Source organism: Panthera tigris, chromosome C2 (assembly GCF_018350195.1).
Source record: "Panthera tigris isolate Pti1 chromosome C2, P.tigris_Pti1_mat1.1, whole genome shotgun sequence".
Classification (NCBI taxonomy): domain Eukaryota; kingdom Metazoa; phylum Chordata; class Mammalia; order Carnivora; family Felidae; genus Panthera; species Panthera tigris.
In genome coordinates, this window is record NC_056668.1 from 46227371 (window position 1) to 46246528 (window position 19158).

Genomic DNA, 19158 nt, shown 5'->3' on the forward strand with positions numbered 1-19158 from the left:
AGTGGATTCCCAGGGCATTTGCTTTCCTTTGGGCGGGCTTCCTGGTTCTGGTTTCTGAGTGACCCTGTTTTTGTCTCCTAGGGTGCCACCTGTGGAAATGAAGCGGAGAAATAAGATCCAGCCTTGTTTATCGAAGCCAGCTTTTGCCTCTCTCCTGAGGTAAAAAGATAAAAGAAATTGTGACCTACATGTTTAAAATGTGTTTGTAATCACTTTTCACGCTTGTTAACTTTTTTTCGTATGAAAAGTATGAAAGTAGACTTTAGCAGTGTAAAGTAGACACTCTGTATTTAAGGAAGAGCTTGAATATCCCATCTCTTTTTGTGCTTTTGGTCGGAGCTCTGCATATATTTTCAGAAAAGGCATTCAAGAACTCAATCAGACCAGTTACTCTTTTTACACAGGTGAGATTAGAGAGCTCTGTTTGTATTTGATCATAAAAAGTGAACTATTCTTCAGGGCTTTATTTCTCCCCGTGTTGTTCCCATGTTGTTTTTTACCCTTACTATTTTGTAGCTTTTTTTCCCCCTTGTCTCTAGGTTAAACTTCATGATGAGAAGTTTTTCCTCACCATGACTTTCAGTGAACTACTTGGAATGTAAATAACGATCTTTATATAGTTGTCAGGACTTGCAGAATATCCACAAATATTCTTTTCCTCTTTCACCTCAACTGTGACAGATTGCTGGTCAAAATGCTTCTAGAGAAATAGAAATAACAGTCTGGTCATGTTTAATTGTGTAAAACAGGTACAAGCTTTTCAATATATTATCCATTAAGGATCAAAAGTTTATATATTTGTAAATTTTCTTTTCATTGCGTAGTATACTGCATGTTTCCATGACTGGTTCTTAACCTTTTAAAATCAACTCTCTAGGAAACTGGAGATACATAAAATATTTCTGCATATGTTTACAAGTATATCATGGCTACTATAAGCACTTTATAAGATGATAAATCTTTCCAGTTAGGACCACTGCAAAACTAGGAGAGTGGTTTTAAACTTTTTTAACCATGACCCCATAGTAAGAAATCAATTTTACCTTGGAACCCAGTATACACTGGGTATGAGTACATTTTACTTTGGAAGCTGGCATACATAAATAAAGCTGGACCCCTGAGAATGCTGACACTCTCAAAACTAAGTCTGGGACACAGATCATATGTCATGCAGGAAGGGCCCACCCTCACCTGTCTCCTTAGTCTGAATATGGTGTGAGTTCTTAGCCCAGCTCTGAAGACCTTAAGCTCGTGTGACTTGCCCAAGGTGTAATGGCTCCTGAGTGGCTACTATGGATGCAAATGAAGCCAGAATGAAACTGAAGCTATTTCACCCCTATTCTGTGCTTTATTTCCATTTTGTCATACAGCCACTGAAACCCCAGGGCACTCTGATCTGCACCTGCAGGTTTTAGACTAACAAAAGGCAAAGCTGATATGACAGAAAAAATGGGGCCAAGTGTGGGCGATTGGGGTAAGGGTGAGTTTGACTTGTTCCTTCTCTTGCATTAAAAGCACTTTGATTTTCTTTTTTTCTACTTCATACTGGTTCCATAAAGAAGTAATACGGAGTTGAAATTCATTCAATCATTTATTAACCGTAGGGAACCTGCCTACTCTGTGCTGGTTGCTAAAAGTGAGGGGAAAAAACAGAGGCACATCCTATCCTCATCGAATGGTCTCTCTTGTCTGAGAGAGGACCTGAGTGGGGGCAGTGGGGCATAGCTCAGGACAGAGCAGGCAATAAGAAGAGCATGTCCATAGTTGTTGTTCTTGAGTAAGTCTTAATGCCAGCAAGAATCCTAGGTGCATCAAACTGTTTTTTATTTTCATTTTTATTTTTACTTTTTCATAGCTGACAAAACTTCACACATATGGTACTTTTTAATTTGGGAGTGGCTTAACATCCGTGCTTTATTTCCCCTTATTACCTCCTTTGTCTCTTCCTGTATATGGCTAACATTTCCTCACTTGGTATTGATTTGTTTTTAAATTTTGATCCCCCTCCCTAGCCTCTAGAGTTGTGACAAAACTTTGGTTCCACAGCCTGGGTAGCATTTCCATTTTGGTTTTGTAGTTCCATTGCACATTCCATTCTCTATTCTATTTAAATTCCGTTTAAGGTGACTTTTCAATAATTTTACGTTTTAAAGTTTGTTTATTTTGAGAAAGAGCAAGAGAGCAAATGGGGGAGGGGCAGAGAGAGAATCTCAAGCAGGCTCCGTGCTGTCAGTGCAGAGCCCAACTCGGGGGCTCAATCTCATGGACTGCCGAGTTCATGACCTGAGCTGAAATCAAGAGTCTGATGCTTAACCAACTGAGCCACCCAGGCCCCCCAAATAATTTTAATATTAAAACATAAGACCATAAATAAGCATTGAAGTGAATAAAAATATACTTTAAAAATAGTTACACAATCGCAAATAGTCCGTATATCAACGTGAGTATTATACTTCAGTTGTCTTCAGTTGTGATTTTAGAAGGCTGCATATATTGCAGGCATTTGGGGGAAATGATTCTTTTCCTTTTCTTGCAGGTTTCATCAGTTTCACCCTTTTCTGTGTGCAGCTGATTTTAAAAAGATTGCTTCCTTGTATGGTGGCGATAAGTTTGATTTGCCCTATGGGATAAAAACATCAGGTCAGTAATATTATTCTTACCCAGCCCTATTAATAGGAGTGTGTTTTGATGTGAACCACATGTTTATATAATTTTAAGGCCTTTTCATCTTACTGCTTCATGAGGATTCTTAAAGGAAATGATTCGGCAATTTGTTGAAGGAAATTAAATTTTAATTCAGAAATCCCTACTCCTTTTTGAGGCAGTGTGGAATTCTAGAATAAAACGGGAAGTTTGTTGTTGTTTTTTGAGAAACTGCTCTTTACTTTTGTCTAGCTATGGTATTATTCATGAGTTCTGATGCTGTATTTTATTCCAGTATAGAATTAGCAGGATAAACCTGTGGGTTAACTTCCTTCCTGTCTCCCTTTTTGCCTTTTTACCTCTGAGTTTTATTTTATTCCATCAGTGTAAGTTCTAACTCCTTGATCAGCCTTTTAACCAGTGGGTATTTTGCTAAATTGAGAGAGAAATTACTCTATCTGCTAATGACAAAACCGTTTTCTCTCCACTTACTGACAACTGATTGGCCTTAAGCAGCTTTATGTTGTGGATTTTTGAGAGACCCTAAAAGCCCAGTAGGTGACAAGCTTAGTTTTCTGAGTCAGATTTTATTTATTCAGTGGATCCTGTTATGTGTGTGTGTGGTGTGTGTGTGTGTGTGTATGTGTGTGTGTGTGTGTGTATGTGTGTGTGTGTGTGTGTATGTGTGTGTGTATAGGTTTAAAAAGAAATATTGCAGAGAATTTGATAATTTAATACATTTAAATTTGCTGAATATTGGTTTCTATACTAATATCAGTTTCAAAGGCTCTATTCTACACTAATATCATCTGATGTTGGTATTTTTTTTAAAAATGTCTTATTATTTATTTTTGGGAGAGAGAGACAGACACAGCATGATCAGGGGAGGGGCAGAGAGAGAGAGGGAGACACTGAATCTGAAGCAGGCTCCAGGCTCTGAGCTGTTAGCACAGAGCCCGACGTGGGGCTCGAACTCACGAACCATGAGATCATGACCTGAGCTGAAGTCAGACTTAACCGACTGAGCCACCCAGGCACCCCAGATGTTGGTATTTTGGGGGTTACTTTTTCAGAATTGTTGTCAGATTAGGCATCTTTTTTTTTTTTTTTTTTTTTTTTTTTTTTTTTTTTTTACCCCCCTGGAATTTTCAGGAAGTGTCCTTAGAGTGTTTTGAGCGTACCTATTGAGTAGTGCCTGCTAACTGCAGTTGTGTTGTTAATTTCCACCAAGGAATAAATCCACATGGATTTACAAGTTTGAAATGGGTTGGGGGAGGGATGGGGGGGGGAATACCTAGGGTTGCTTACTAGGTATCTAAGAAGCCATAATTCCTTTTATTTATAATATGCCATTTGTTTTCTAGCGGAATATTTTCGACTTGCTCTTTCAAAACTGCAGAGTTGTGATCTCTTTGATGAATCTGACAAGTGAGTTTATTTCCTCGCTTTTGCTTGACTTTTAGTTTTAGCTAAGGTGGTTCAAAATATGCACCCCAATGTAAAATGTCTTCACTCAAGAAAATTCCATAGTAGTTGTGCATGACTAAAATGTCTAGTAGTTGTTTCCATGACACTTCAAATAAACACATTACAAAATTAATTTAGAAACTGCAAAACTGGTTGCCTCAGAAGTTTGCAGAGTCTTATGATGAGCAATCCTAGTCCCAGGTCAAGACATTTTAACCCACATTCACCTCTCCTAAGTTGTTGTTACTAGAGAATTAATTCGTTGCCCCTGTTAATCAGCTCACAGCCCCTCCATAGGCTGTCTCCTGTACCTTCCTATGTATCTTCTGATGGCTCATGAGGATCTGTTTTGTTTCATTTGAATATTGGATTTCAGAAGCAGCTCTCTTCCTCCTATTCAGAATTATACTGGAGGAAAGAGAACAGTTGGTTGAGATAATACTTCTTCTGACTACAAAAGGTAACTTAATTTGTAGAAAATTCTGGTGTCAAGTGAACCATCTAGGAATGAAATTGCTAAAGAGAGACTCTTTAGCTGATACACTTATTTTGACAGAGGTAGACTTTCTGTACAGATTTTTCATCTACCCTTCAGGATTTGGCCAGTGGTCCATTGAGGGGATGGAATAGGCACTCCATTAAAAAGCAAAATGACAGAATTTTCCCTCTTGCCCAAGAGGACAGAAGTACTATTTAACAAATACATAAATGAGAGTAGTGGACAGAGATGTGAAAATGGGGATAGAATTTACAGACCAGAGCTGCAGGAGCAATGCTAGATTTTGTCTGAAATTCTCTCCTTTTTTCTCTGAGAGCCCAGATGATCGAAGTGTGGATTATGTAATGTTGGCTCATTTCAGCTTGTACTTACTTATTACAATTTAAAACTATGCCATCAACTTAATTTGTTTTTGATTGCATATGAACAGCAACCATGTATGTACTTTTCTAGCCTAAATTTTATGTAGCTCATGGGTTGAATTTTGTGCAGATCTTTGGCATATGTGCATTATGTCCTGCTCTCTAGTTTTTACCACTACCCTGCAAAGTATGCTTGATAGTCTTTTTTTTTTTTTTTTTTTTTTTTTTTTAAATGGAGAAACTAAAACTAGGCAAACATACATAGTTTGTTACAGTGGGTAAAAGCTACAGCCAGGATGTGAACCTAGAGAGCACCATCCAGTGCCCGGATGTGTGACTTAAGAGTAATAGTGACTGTACCTTAAATATTTGGAGCAAGTGTCTACAAGGTCCTAGTCCCTGTAAATGTGAGCTAGTGCCAGGATTCTTGGGTGTGTATGACTAGAAGTTTCACTCTTTCCTGGTTTTTATCTTAGAACTAGACTGTACCATCTGTAGGTGCTTTCAGAAGCCCTTCCCACACAGGAATTCATCATCTGCGTGTGCCTCAGCCAGGCTTGTCTCTCTCTTCTTGCTGACGTGGTCTTGCTGTTTCCTTTCCTCCTTGGTCACTGAGCATGGACCCCACTCCCAACCTCAACCCATGTCAGGCTCTTAGCATCACCCGTGTTGGAAGACAGGTGGGTGTGGGTGGTGAGGAGGGCTGGAAGATCTTGCTGATGGCACAGGAATCCTTTAGTCTGAGTTTGTCAAGAGAAGTAGAATAGAATGTGCAGTCAGAGACTTTTCAGGCACAGAGGGAATGGAAAATCCCCTTGTGGGATCTCTTCGGAGTGCACACCAAGAAGCAGTCACATGATCAGCCTTGCTGAATTGCTTGTTTGTGCAAACCTGTTTTCCTAGGGACTTGACAAAGAGTATTTTGAAAGTAGATGAGAATATACTTGGGACAGTATTTCCTATTTCATATTAACTTTTGGGATGGGTTCACATGTAATAAACTATACCTGTATTTTAAGCAAGCCATTATACATTTATCTGAATGGCACTGTATAACACAAAGACAATCGCTGGCCAGTCTATGCCTGAGCAGTGGATTTTATTTTATTTATTTATTTTAAAAATATTTATTTATTTTGAGAGCGACCACACATGTATGCATGCACACAGGGGAGGGATAGAGAGAGGAGAGGGGGAGAATCCCAAGCAGTCTCCGTGCGGTCAGCGCAGAGCCTGACTTGGGACTCGAACTCATGAACTGTGAGATCATGACCTGACCTGAAGTCAAGAGTTGTATGCTCAACCAGCTGAGCCACCCAGGCACCCCTGAGCAGTGTATTTTAAAGGCAGAATATACTCCAGAAAGGCAGAATGTACTACCCTGCCTTCTTGTTGCCTCAGAGTAAACTGTTCCCTAAGTGACCTTAAACATCTCCCATTTCTCCTCTCAGCCTGGGGAAAAATGCTCTAGGACAAACAGATCTGAGAACAGTCTCTTTCTCAGGCAGAGAGAATGAACTGCCCCCAGCTGTGGATTCAGGAATGGGGTTGGGGGTGAGGGGGGCGCCCCATGGACCAGGAGGAAGCCTTGTTGGCATGAGCTGCTCACTGGGTCAGTGGGTCTGTAGGGTCAGGATTGGGATGAGCAGAGAGAGGGGAGCTCTACTCTTTCCATCCCCTTCCTCCTTGGGCTGGTCTCCACTGATTTTATTCTTCCTTTATCCTCTTGGTTTCTTCCAGAAGGTTCAGACATTTGGTCATTGTTTCAAATCCGAATCCTTTACAGTCCTACCAGATGTAAGTCCTAGTTTTGTTCAGTTACATTATTCAGTTCACGTGATGCCCTCCATTGGGACAGATTACACTGTGAATGGGAAAGTTCTAAATACCAGATGCATTTACAAGAGAGGAGTCTTCCTCTTTCCCACAGGTGTCACATAAACGAAGTCTGCAGGTTAGCATGTTATTACCCATTTGGTTTTATTTATCTTTTTGTTTTTAACAAGAAGTATACTCTTTGGCTTTTCCCTTTATATTGTTTAGTTTCTCTCCTGAGCAATGACCCACCAGGTTGGGGTAGGGTAACCACCCAGGCACCCGTACGTTGCCTAAAGAATCGTGATTACCTAAGCTTACCTGTCTGTGCTGTGTTGTGCAGCTTGAGGGCCAGACTCAAAAGCAAAGTGGTGAATTGTAGAGAATCGTTAGAGGCAGGAAGGGTGGAGATCTAGTCCAACCCCCTCATTTGAAAGGTGAGAGAGCTGAGGTCCAGAGAGGTTATGTGGAGGTCTGCAAATTTCTGTTTTCAGTACCTCCTTTCACATTTTAACAGAGTAAAAGACAGGAAAGACCGCACAACCGAATGTCTTAAACTGAGCATCATCTGAAGAGCTAAGGGGAAGAGAATTCTGGAATTGTGAATTCTTTTGGATATATTGTTAAGGATTTCCAGGGCTATAAATCTTGTGCATTATTGAATATAGCTTATGCCTTTATTCTTAACTTCAAGCCATTTTTAACCAGATGATTGGCAGGGTTAAACCAAATCCTCTCCAAGTTACATGTGTCAGTTCACTGAAAACACATATATGTTAAATAGGTTTCATTTGTTCTCTTAAAGATACATGATCTCCATAGACTCTTCTCTTCAAGGAGAGCTTGAAAAACAGGGTTTTGGGGGAGGGGAAGTAGAGGGAGGAAAGGGGCGGGCAGTAAGGAAGTGGGCAGGCATGGGACTGCTAAATAGATGAGTCAGTACTTGTGAAAAACGGCACAGTTTTGTGTCCTTGGGCAAGTTCCTGCATTTCTGAACCTTAGTTTCTTGTAAAAGAGGGTAATGGTGCTACATATGCACCTTATGCCACGGTCAGTTTTGATAGTTAATAGTTAAGTCAGTGAAACCATTGCACAGTCATTAAGTCAACGTAAGCATCGGTACTGTCTTTGCAACTTCCTGTGAACCTAGAATTATCTGGAAATAGAAAGCTTACATTGAAAACATGACCACCGAGCTTCTATATGAATGTTCATAGGAGCATTAGTCATAGTAGCCCCAAAGTGGAAACACCCGAATGTCCAACTGCCAAATGAATAAATTAAAGGTATATCCGTATAAAGGAAATTATCTGGTCATAAAAAGGAATGGGGTACTGATTCATGCCACAACATGGACGAACTTTGAAAACACCATGCTCAGCAAAAGAAGCCAGTCATGAAATAGCAAGTACAAGTATAGTTACATACGATGCAACCCACGTACCACATACAATTACTGCATGATTCCAGTTACAGGGAGTGGCCAGAATAGAAGCGCGATGGAGACAGAAAATAGATTTGTGGCGGTCAGGGGTGGGGGAGGGGAAATGGAGAGCAAGTGCTACTGGCTCTGGGTCTGAATTGGGTGGTGGTGATTGTTGCACAGCTTTGAATATGCTAAAAGCTAGTGAATTTTAGGTAAAAGGATGAATTTCAGGACACGTGAATGATATTCCCATTCAAAAAATAAAATGTTTTTGAAAAGAATTGGGGGTGGCAGTGACCTCTCGTTTCCTCTCTAGCCTCTGTGGCACTGTGTTCGGAAGGGACTGTGAAGCCGTGCCTAGAACCAATGGTTTCTCTTTGTCATCTTTTCTGTATGCTGCTGCTGCTGAGTTCTTGGGACCCTGGTTGCTCCCTTTATTCCCCAAAGCACAGCTCACATGAGGGGGCCATGGTTTACACACTTCACTAACGATTGAGGATATTTAAGGAAGTCGTATCACAGAAAAGCAATACTTAAAATGTGCGCGTGTTACAAGGCCCTGACCCTTTCTGGCTGGCTGTGCGTGTATCTCTTTAGCACCAGTCTGCCCCCCAGCCCCGGGGCATGCTGCCTTCTCCTTAGTGGGAACACATTCTCCCTCAGCCAAAGCGGCAGAAACCCTGAATCACAAAATCTCAGCTCCCACTTAAATGCGTGAACCAGGGGCCCCTGGGTGGCTCAGTCGGTTGAGTGTCCGACTTCCGCTCAGGTCATGATCTCACGGTGTGTGAGTTCGAGCCCTGCGTCAGGCTCTGTGCTGACAGCTCGGAGCCTGGAGCCTGTTTCAGATTCTGTGTCTCCCTCTCTCTCTGCCCCTCCCCTACTCATGCTCTGTCTCTCTCTGTCTCAAAAATAAATAAAAACATTAAAAAAAAATTTTTAAATGCGTGAACCAGCTCTCCACCTCCCCCTGTCACCATTGCATTCTGGGAGGCCGCCAGATTCTGTGAAGAGTGTGCCAGGCCAGCACAGGCGGTCACAGAGTAACTCTACATAAATACCTTACTGAGCCGAAGCACCGGTGCTAAATCGGTTGCCTGCTCATTGGACACGGGTTTGTGACAGCTGCCTAGTTGCTCACCCAAGCGGGATCCATTATGTTACATCAGCAGAACGGGGCCAGATTGGCAATGAGCTGGGGCGGGAGCGTGGCTTCAGAGAACTTAAAAAGAGGACAAAGATGGAGACTTCAGTTATTTAAGGAAAACAGCCCAGGCTCTAGAAAGGTTCTCAATGTCTGCATCACTACTCTGGGTATCCTGCTGTTTTGCAAGGTTTCTTTACATGGTAGCGTTTTCAGCCTGGAGGAGAACTTGAGGCCGGGGGTGGGGGTGGGGGTTGGTTGGGGGAGTTGTGATTCTGTGTCAACAGAGTGAGTCACAGGTGGTGAAAAGGCAGGAGCAGCCACAGTCTGTTTCATAACAGCCATTGTTGTCACATGTTGAGTGGAGATACAGAAACCGGGGTACATGTGCCAGAGGACATGGTCTCCTGCAACGTAGAGTAACAACATTTGAGACCTCGGTGATTCCCTTCACAAAAGGGCAGACTAAGTTCCTAGAGGTTAGGTCTCTAGGCCAAGGTCCTGAAGATGCTGAATGGGGGAGCCAGAACCAGCAGTCAGGTCTCTAGCCACAGCCCATTGCTCAGTGTTTCAGGGTCTTCAGACTGCAAGTAACAGTAGCCTAAGAGTGATTTAAACAAAGCAGACCTTTATTGTCTCCCATATCGCCTAGATATGTGGGTTCATGTCTGCAGGCTTGTGGTTCCATCTTGCAGGCTGCGTGTGGTTGCACAGACTGGATGGCACAGCTCCAGGGAGTGTCCGTTCACACATACAGTTACTTGACTGGTGCACCTTGTAGGTGGACAGTGTACAACTTGCACATCTGTATGGAGCCGCTCTGGTTGTGTGACTGAATTAGCGGCTCAGTGATGTCAGGGCAGCTTCTCTGTGGCTCTCTCTCTCTCCCTGTTGTAAGATGACTGCCGCTGCTCTAACCGTATGTTGTCACATATCAGCATCTAAGAGGAAAGGAAGGGGTAGATCAAAAGAAAGCCTTCTTTTCAAACTGTGCTCTTGCAGGGGGCGAAATCTTTTCTGGAGCATCTAATAGACTCTCTAATGTCTTTCTGCCCCAAGGGTGGGTCACGGGGCCACCTCCGGACCGACCGTTGTTAGGCTTTACGGAAGCAGGGCTCTACCGGCAGGTACACAGGGTAGTGGGTGTGGGAGAATGACCAGTGAGATCTGCAGAGATTGTTAGGCTGAAGATGAGGTGGTCTATTTTAATGTGTATGATACTGCTGAAGGGAAGAGTGGATGTCAGAAAGCATTCAGAAGACAGGCCACAGGCCACTTGCAGTGGGCAATTCACGTCTACTTTCTCTGTATTGATGGTGTTGATGTTTACCTCTGTAGAGCGTAGGAACTCTCCTGGGTTTTGCCTGACTTGATGAGAAGCATGCCTTTCACCCGGGGGAAGAGGAATCTCTCACCGTAACTGTTTCAGCAGGCTTCCAGATTTTCCATTAACAGGTTTGGGCACTCTGGAGTGATTTTGTTTTCTGGATGAGCAGTTTGGGGCATGTGCATTTCCCCACCTGTTCCTGGGGTGGGGGAAAGAAGAACGGATAGCTGCTTTTCCAGACACAGAGTAAGGAAACAGTCACCATCCTTCATGTAACAACCAAACTGATTCCTAGAGTGCAGACACAGCCTATGAGCCAGGAAGTTTTAGATCGGAGGATACAGGAATATGAACAGTACTATTCTTGCCCTCTAGAGACTCAGAATTCCCTGTAGTTATTTGTGCGTGAAAGTTGTGTTAATTAAATATGGTAAAGTTATACTGTACCCAAGGGACCCTGGAAATTACCGTTTTACACCTCAGGGAACAAGGGGATCCAGGAGCCCAGACCAGGTGGAGGGAAGCCAAGGAGATGATGGATCAACTTTTTGGTAATATGTGGTGACTGCTGGGAAGAGAGGGGTGAGGTGTGTGGTTCAGACTGTGTACCTGTACCATGACGTGTTTCCCAGTCACGGGGGCGTCGTGAATACTAGCTGTAGATAAGCTGCTATTGCTACAGAGTGGTCCTAGGGATGCCCCTAAAACAGTTTCTAGTGTTATACATGATCCTCAGAAAAATATCCCTTACAAGGAGGAAATATCTTTGCAATATCCCTTACAAGGAGGAAACGTGAACTTTCACTGACAAGATTTCCTTTCAGAGGCTTAGGCAAACTTTTTTTTCATGACAAAGGGCCTTCCCTCCTCCCAGCTGCCCCCTCCAAAGCTAACAGAGAAGAACATAGAAAGTAAAATTTCTCAAAATGTGGTGACCATCGAACTGTGACCTGTCTTTAGAATTAGAGTTCTTTTGAGTGAGGCAGTGTCTCTAAGATTTCTTCCCATTTTTCCCCAGCCCTTAAACCTCCTGGGACGATGGACAGGAAGAGGCTACAGAATTGTGTACAAGGCATGGCCTTCTCTCTGTAGCTAATCCTGGGGCTCCTGTAGTAGGAGCTCTGCACCGAGCCCTCTCCTCCCTTTTCTCTTGACTGGAAGGCTTGATGGGATCTGTGAGGGGAGGTCCAGGACCTGGAGCCTGCGTGGGGACCAGGAATGTGACACATTAGTATGGCAGATGGTTGCTTCTCTTATCACAGTGCTCTTTTGGCCACACAAGGATCTAGGGCTTGATGACCAACTGCAGTCCAGTCTGATAAACATACCACTGAGCGGAAACTTCTGTGAACACTAAGGTTGAGCCTGTTGGCTTATTGCTGAGCAGTGATTATGGAACTGGTTGTGTCTGGGACGGAGTTGAGCAACCTCTTTACGGGTCAACTTCAGGGATCAGACTTGTGGGGTCGGTGGTCCTTCGATGAGGCTCCAGGGTTGGAACTCCGGAGACACGGCAGTGGTGTGCAATCCTGTCTAGCCTCGTATGTTTGATGATGTTAGAGTCAGTCAGCCTGGTGTCAGGCTGGAAATCCCAGGCCAGGCTGGATGCTGTAGCTGCAGGGGCACGTGGGAATAGGGAGGTGGGAGAGGGCTAATCTGGGTGCCATAGTTACCGATAGCTCTCCTCCTTCCTCATATAGGTTACATAGGAACAGAGCTGTTATTTGGGTCCTGTCTGTTCCTAGGCACCTCCTCCCCTATGCCCAGCCTTGCTTAGCAGGTAGATGGAGCCAGCTCCACAGCTTCAGCCTCTGATTTGTATTAAACTGATCCCGAGGTTATGGAAGGAAAAGTCAAACAAGCTGTGCATGTGAGAAGTACCCTCGTCACATAGAGTATTCATAAGATGGATCCGGTGAGGTTGATAACAATATACCCAGAGAGGAAAGGGTTTTGAATGTTTGCCAGTCTTCCCATCTTCTCCGTGCCACCTGGTGGCAGAGCACTGTGGATAAAGTTGCCTTCCTGGAAGTGGGATTAATGTCAAACTTGCAATATAAAAGCATCTAGACACATGTTTCTTTCCTAAGACAAGCATTTAAAAAATGTGCTCTGGAGCACACTGCGATCTGTCCATGATAGGAGTTTCGGAGTTATATCCTCAGTGCTTGTTGGACATGTTTCCCCCTGCCCCCCCCCGCCCCGCCCCCGTCCCTGACATCTGTGAAACTGGATTTTCTTGTTTTTGTAGCAAAGCAGACACTGATTTAGACGTGACCCTTGAATTTGGGAGCTAAAAGCCCCAAATTAAAATCTGTAAAAGTGTTTTCGAGTATTAAAAACTTACCAAATAGGTGAGCTAAACAAATTCTAAGGAAAGAGGGTCAATTCATATGTATACGAGGGTGTACATTGTCTCTTCTTGGCAGGGCCAATGTTTGGCTTTTTAATTATTCCTGTATTCCTGCATTCTCTATGTTTATTATTTTTTTTAAGTTTATTTAAGTAATCTCTACACCCAGTATGGGGCTTGAACTCCTGACCTTGATATCAAGAGCCACACGCTCCTCTGAGCCAGCCAGGTGCCCCTCTTCAGTTTAAATATTCTACAGTATTTGTGCAATTTTGCTACTCATTAATTTCCTAAGAGCCTTGTGGTCTAGAGTTCATCTGTTTTGCTTTATTTCATGGTTCTTAGAGAAATAGTTTTTTTTCTTTATACTTTCATGTCTTGAGGGTCCTGAAAGGACAGTTGCAAAAGGCTTCCCCTCTGTAGTCTTGTCCCCTGAAGGAGAAGGACATGATCCGAGTTGTCTTTTCTCCAAGCTTGGTTGGGAGGTAGTGAGAGCCTGGAGATGGGTTCGGGGTTGCTGAGAGCGAATGGCACACAATCCAAAGTCCTAGGCTAGTCCCAGCCAGCAACAGGAAGTCGCGCTTCATCATCTACTTTAAAGCTCTCTGCCAGGAACACAGTGAACTTTGAGTTTATATTGGTTAAGCTCCAAGGAGCAGTACATGTTTGGGGAATTGAAGTGCTCATGGGCGGGTCCAAGGAAGCTACCCCTTACCCACCAGATTGCCAACTGTCTCCACACTGATGAGACGCAGCAGTGACCCAGAGCTAGGAACTCAGGGGAGTGGGCAACGCTGGTGAAAAAAAGGACGGCTGTGTAACATAAGCACACTTGTGTCAACATTAACATGCAGCATCGCAGGCCAAGTGGTGTTTTTGTTGTCCAAGGGTCTGGATGCAAATCCCGATTCTGCCTCTTGGGAGTATGACTTTGAGATGTAACCAACACTTCTCTGAAGTCCTTTCTTCATTTGTAAAATGGGAGTATCGGGCTTACCTGTCTGAGCAGGTGGTTATGAGATTCAAGCAAGGGACCGTGCATGGACTCATAAGCAGCTTTAGTTTCTAGCGATCATATACTTCCTATGAAATGTTATTTATTGAATTCTGTATCTTTCTAATATATCCCTAGACCTGTAAGTCACAATCGGTTCTTTTTCTACTTGGGCAACAAATGAAATTTGGTTCTGGAAAGTATGGAACGAGTGCTTGGAATCACCCACTTATACGAAAGATGTCTCAACCTCTCACTTGTCTGTTTGCCCAGCAGTGTGCCATGTAAAAAGTGCGTGGTGGTTGGTAATGGAGGAGTTTTGAAGAATAAGACATTAGGAGAAAAAATTGACTCCTATGATGTAATAATAAGGTAAATATATTTCCTGTTTGCTAACCTGGAATTGTTTAAAAAAAAAACAAAACATGGTTTCCTATTTTAGTATGACTGTGTTTTAAAAGGAAGAAGAGTTGCTTAGATAAGTTTATTATGTAACTGGTCTCTCAGTTGTTGGCTAGAGTAGGCCTAGATTTCAGGTCGTTGACTCAACAAATATTTATGAAGTTTCCTTAATATGCCAGGCACAGTTTTCGCCACAGGGGATACAACAGTGAATGAGAGCAATGTTCTTGCTCCCTGTGGAACTTATATTCTAATGAAGGGAAGAACACAATAATTAAATAAATAAGGGAGCACGGTAATAAATGCCATACAAACAATTAAAACATACATGACAGGCAATGATTGAATGGCTGCTTTAGAATGGATGACCATCTTGAGGAGAAGACCTCTAAGATGGACCCAAGTGAGTCTGTAGTACCAACTGTATCAGAGCAATCCAGGCAAATAGAACGTTTAGTGCAGGTCCCGGGGGAGGATATGATCCTGGGTTTGAGAGGAGCCGCAAGAAAATCAGCAAGGTAGGAGGGCAGCAGGCTTGGGGAGAGTGGTGTAACCAGAGGCTGAAGGAGCAGGCTGTGTAGGACTGTGTAAACTGAGACTAGAACTTGGATTTTACTTTAAGGACAATAGGAAACTTTTGCAGATTTTTTAAAATGTTTATTTATTTTTGAGAGAGACAGAGTGTGAGTGGGGAAGGGGCAGAGAGAGAGAGGGAGACAGAGAATCCGAAGCAGGCTCCAGGCTCCGAGCTGTCAGCACAGAGCCCGAGCGGGGCTTGGACTCATGAACTGCGAGATCATGACCTGAGCTGAAGTCAGACGCTTAACCGACTGAGCCACCCAGGTGCCCCCTGAAGATTTTAAAGCAAGACAGCAATTCCATCTGATTATGCCTTTAAAATATCCTGGCTGTGATGTGGACAATGGGATATGAGGGACAAGGGTAGAAATGAAGAGGCCAGTTAGGTGGCTATATTCAGGCAGATAATGGTGGCTTGGAACAGGATTGCCATGACAGAGAAAGGAGGTAAGTATAGACTAAGACATATTTTAGAGGTAGAGTTACCAGGATTTGTTGATGTGTTAGATGTGAAGAGAGATGGGAATAAAGGAACCAGATACCTCCTTCTAGGTTTTCAGCTGAAGAGACCGAGTTGGGGGAAGACTAGAGTGGGAACATGTTTAGATCTGGAGAGGGAAGATTTCTGTGTGAGCATGTTAGGTTTGAGGTGCTTGTAAGATTTGCAGTGGTAAGTCAAGTAGGCCCTTGGTTAAACGGTTAAAGCCTCATTGGTAAACAGCTTGTAAGCTGTATTTAAACCATGGATTGGGCAAGACTCCCCAGGGAAAAACAGAGAGAGAAGAGGTTCCCAGGACAGAGTCTTGAGGTACCCTACACTTAGACGTTGAGTAAAGAAAAAAAAAAAAACGAGTTGGAAGAGGATCTACGAATGAGTTAGGAAGTATTTTAAAACAGAGGAGGTCAACTATGTCCAGTGTTGGTGAGAGGTCATGCAAGATAAGGACAGCGAGTTCACCATTGGACATGCAACTCGACGCTTACTCATACTCTTGACAAAAGCAGACTTGGAGATATGATATGGGGAGTGGCCCTACCCAGGTGGTTTAGCAGAGAGCGACAGGCAAGAAAGTGAAGAAACGAGGATAGGCAATTCTCTTGAGAAGTTTTGCTGTGGTGTTGAGTTACAAGATGGTAGCTGGAGATGGTTATGGACTCAAAGGAGGCTCTTTTGTTCCTGTTTAAAGATAGGAGATTCTAGAGCATATTGGTAAACTGACAGAAATGAACAAAGAGATTGCTGTGGTAGAGAGAGGGGATGGCTGCAGAGTTCAAGTGTGGTTGGTCCTCTATAATGAAAGGAAAACTGGAATTGTGGTTATGACTACCAAGAGTCTCACCGATGGAGGGGTGGGAGAATGAGGACATTTCCGCCTCTTACTTTCTCATTGAAAGATTAAAGTAAGGTCATCATCTGGGTGATGTGTTGTGTGCCTTGGGAATGACTATGAATAGTCATTTGAAGAGTGGGAAGGTTTCACGCTGGGGCAGTGCATTAGGCTGACCTGGCAGTGCTTGGGGGTTTTGCTAGGTTACAAGCTGCCAAGAGTTTGTGCATTGTGAGGTCACTTTATTTTCTGTTCACTCTCCATTTTGAGGAAGCTGTGAAAGTTTGTCCACACAACAATTTTAAAACAATTTTTTTAACCTATAATTGTCGAGACATTTGATCATCCAGAACCACAGCAAACCCTTGTGGGAGAATGCCACGGGCACAGCATTTATGAAAGTCATTTAAGTGTTATTAAGACCGTCTCATATTACATTGAGTCCGTGGCAAAGGGCGAAACAGTATTTATCCTCTAGGGGACACTGTTTTGGAAACAAAGCATCCCTTTTAATAGCATGCCTTCCTAGTGTATGCATAAATAGCGCATGTCTAACTTTGGCATTGAGCAGGCACAAGCCCAACAGTAGATCCTCTGTGGTTCTTTAGTTCCCTCTAGCAGTGACATTTATTTGCTTGTGCTTGGGTAGAATACAGAAATTTTATATTATTACTTTATTATGGAGTGCAACAATTTTGATGGGTCCTCACATCACCTTCAGTGTGATCCTTACCTGTCAGCCCGTGTGCTCCATGACTGTAACGTGAGGCAAGTAACTTTGGACTTCAGGGCCCTCACCCAAGGGGTTTTGTTCTGAACGTCCTCCAAGGTCTCTCTTAACTCTAGTTTTCTGTGGTTCTCTGTTCTCATTTGGTTTTATTTAGTCTTTGGTTTTTCTGGAGGTTGGACTGAATTAGTTGTGGCCCCACAATTAATTTTCAACATTTCTGCCTTTGATCCAGCCAGCTGTCTCATGAAAGGGAATGATTTCCTTGGCTGTTATGCCTTAAAAATCAAGCAGTCGCCTTGTAGCTTTTAGCACCAGACCCATGGTTTCTGGTTTGTCCTGCTCTGTAAGCTCTGAAACTGGGATGGAATTGGCTCCTACTGAACTTGGTCTACATTATTTTGTGTGTTTTACTACCCACAGAATGAATAATGGTCCTGTTTTAGGACATGAAGAGGAAGTTGGGAGAAGGACAACCTTCCGACTTTTTTATCCAGAATCTGTTTTTTCAGATCCCAATCACAATGATCCTAATACTACGGCGATTCTCACTGCTTTTAAGCCGCTTGATTTAAAGTGGCTGTGGGAATTGTTGACAGGTGGCAAAATAGTAAGTTGGCAAAATTGATCTGCCTTCTGATTACCTTCAGTTTTTTTTTTTCCCATTAAAAAAGAAAAAAGACAACCACAATGTTCTATTTTCTGGGTTCTTATTTTATTTCAGAACACTAATGGTTTTTGGAAGAAACCAGCCTTGAACTTAATCTACAGACCTTATCAAATCAGAGTATTAGATCCTTTCATTATCAGAATGGCAGCTTATGAACTGCTTCACTTCCCAAAAGTGTTTCCCAAAAATCAGGTACGTATTTTTCCTGGCACAGTTTCAAACTAAAGATCTGCCTGGGGTAGGGTGGAGGGTTCCGACGGTTTTCAGAAAGGATGAGGGCCAGGACTCACAAGGTGGCTTCTGAAGGCCAAGTCTGAGGTAGTGAACTTAGATATCTGGCTATTATCTTTATGTTCTTCGGACTGTAAGGAAAGAGTGTTAAAGGGAATGTTGTTTTGTTTTGTTTTTTTCCTGCCCTTGCAGAGCCCTTCCGGTGTCTCCTTCTGTATGCCTGAATGGCTCATTTCTCATAACCTTGTCTTCAATATTCTGCAGTGAGGAGAGTCTGACGGGGTCGGGGGCTGATGGGCCAGCCGTGCTCAGAGTAGCAGGAAGGGATTCAGAACAAGTGCGTGGCTTTTCAGGCTAAAAAGAACTGTCTGAAGCACTCCGATAAAAATAGCACCGGTAAACCAGAGGAAAGGCAAAGGAAGGACAAGGTAGTTCAGAAATATTTCTGCGGTCACAGAGGAGACACTGGTCCTGAAATTGGAGGAAGGGTGGTTGAAACTCCAAACTCTTTAATTAAGTAAAGGGAGTCTCACCGATTGTGACTCTTGTAGTTCTTCAGTTATGTTCCCTAGAAAACAATACTCTCCAGACCCATACAGTGGCAGAGACCAGTTTTCATCAGAAGCTTGAGCAAGTGTGTAACATAATATCTAAGCTGAAATGAGGTTTTTCTTTTTGGTAATCAGGGAAAATCCAAAGAAATAAACATACATCATGTTATCTTTTCTTTAGTATGCTAAAAAAAAAAATTCTCAAGTTTAGAATTGTTAGATTCTCATGCTTAACATGAAACCACTTACAAAGGAATATATATCAAATATAACTACTTATATTTATATTCTAATATATATGTTATATAAAGGAAATCATCCTTCTCTTCCCTCTGTAACTATCCCTTTTTTTTTTTGCCTTTTGTATCTTTCTAGACTATTTTCTATGCATTTACACTTTTTGTTCAATTATTTTCTGCCATTTCCTCCCTCCATTTAATGAACTATTTCCTTATTTATAGACATTTCCATTTGCATCCAGCTTTCTTCCTCTACATACTATGGAGGAATGCATGTGATTCTAGGTATTTTCAGTCCATGTGTGTGATTTCTGTAGGATAGACTCCTACAAGTGGGATTCCCAAGTCAAAAAGCATAAAGATTTTAAATTTAAGCCTTATTTCTTGGTAATTTTTGAAGG

General features: G+C 42.7%; 1 protein-coding gene across 2 annotated transcripts in view; it reads left to right on the plus strand.

The window, feature by feature from the left end:
* Positions 1-19158, plus strand: part of ST3GAL6 (ST3 beta-galactoside alpha-2,3-sialyltransferase 6) — a 54874-nt gene that overhangs the window by 16454 nt on the left and 19262 nt on the right. For both annotated transcript variants that reach the window (XM_007095946.3, XM_042956810.1), the window contains exons 3-8: positions 82-159; positions 2537-2640; positions 4008-4071; positions 14304-14402; positions 17490-17676; positions 17791-17928. In XM_007095946.3, the coding sequence (XP_007096008.1) occupies positions 82-159; positions 2537-2640; positions 4008-4071; positions 14304-14402; positions 17490-17676; positions 17791-17928 (670 nt within the window). The remainder of the gene's footprint in view (positions 1-81; positions 160-2536; positions 2641-4007; positions 4072-14303; positions 14403-17489; positions 17677-17790; positions 17929-19158) is intronic.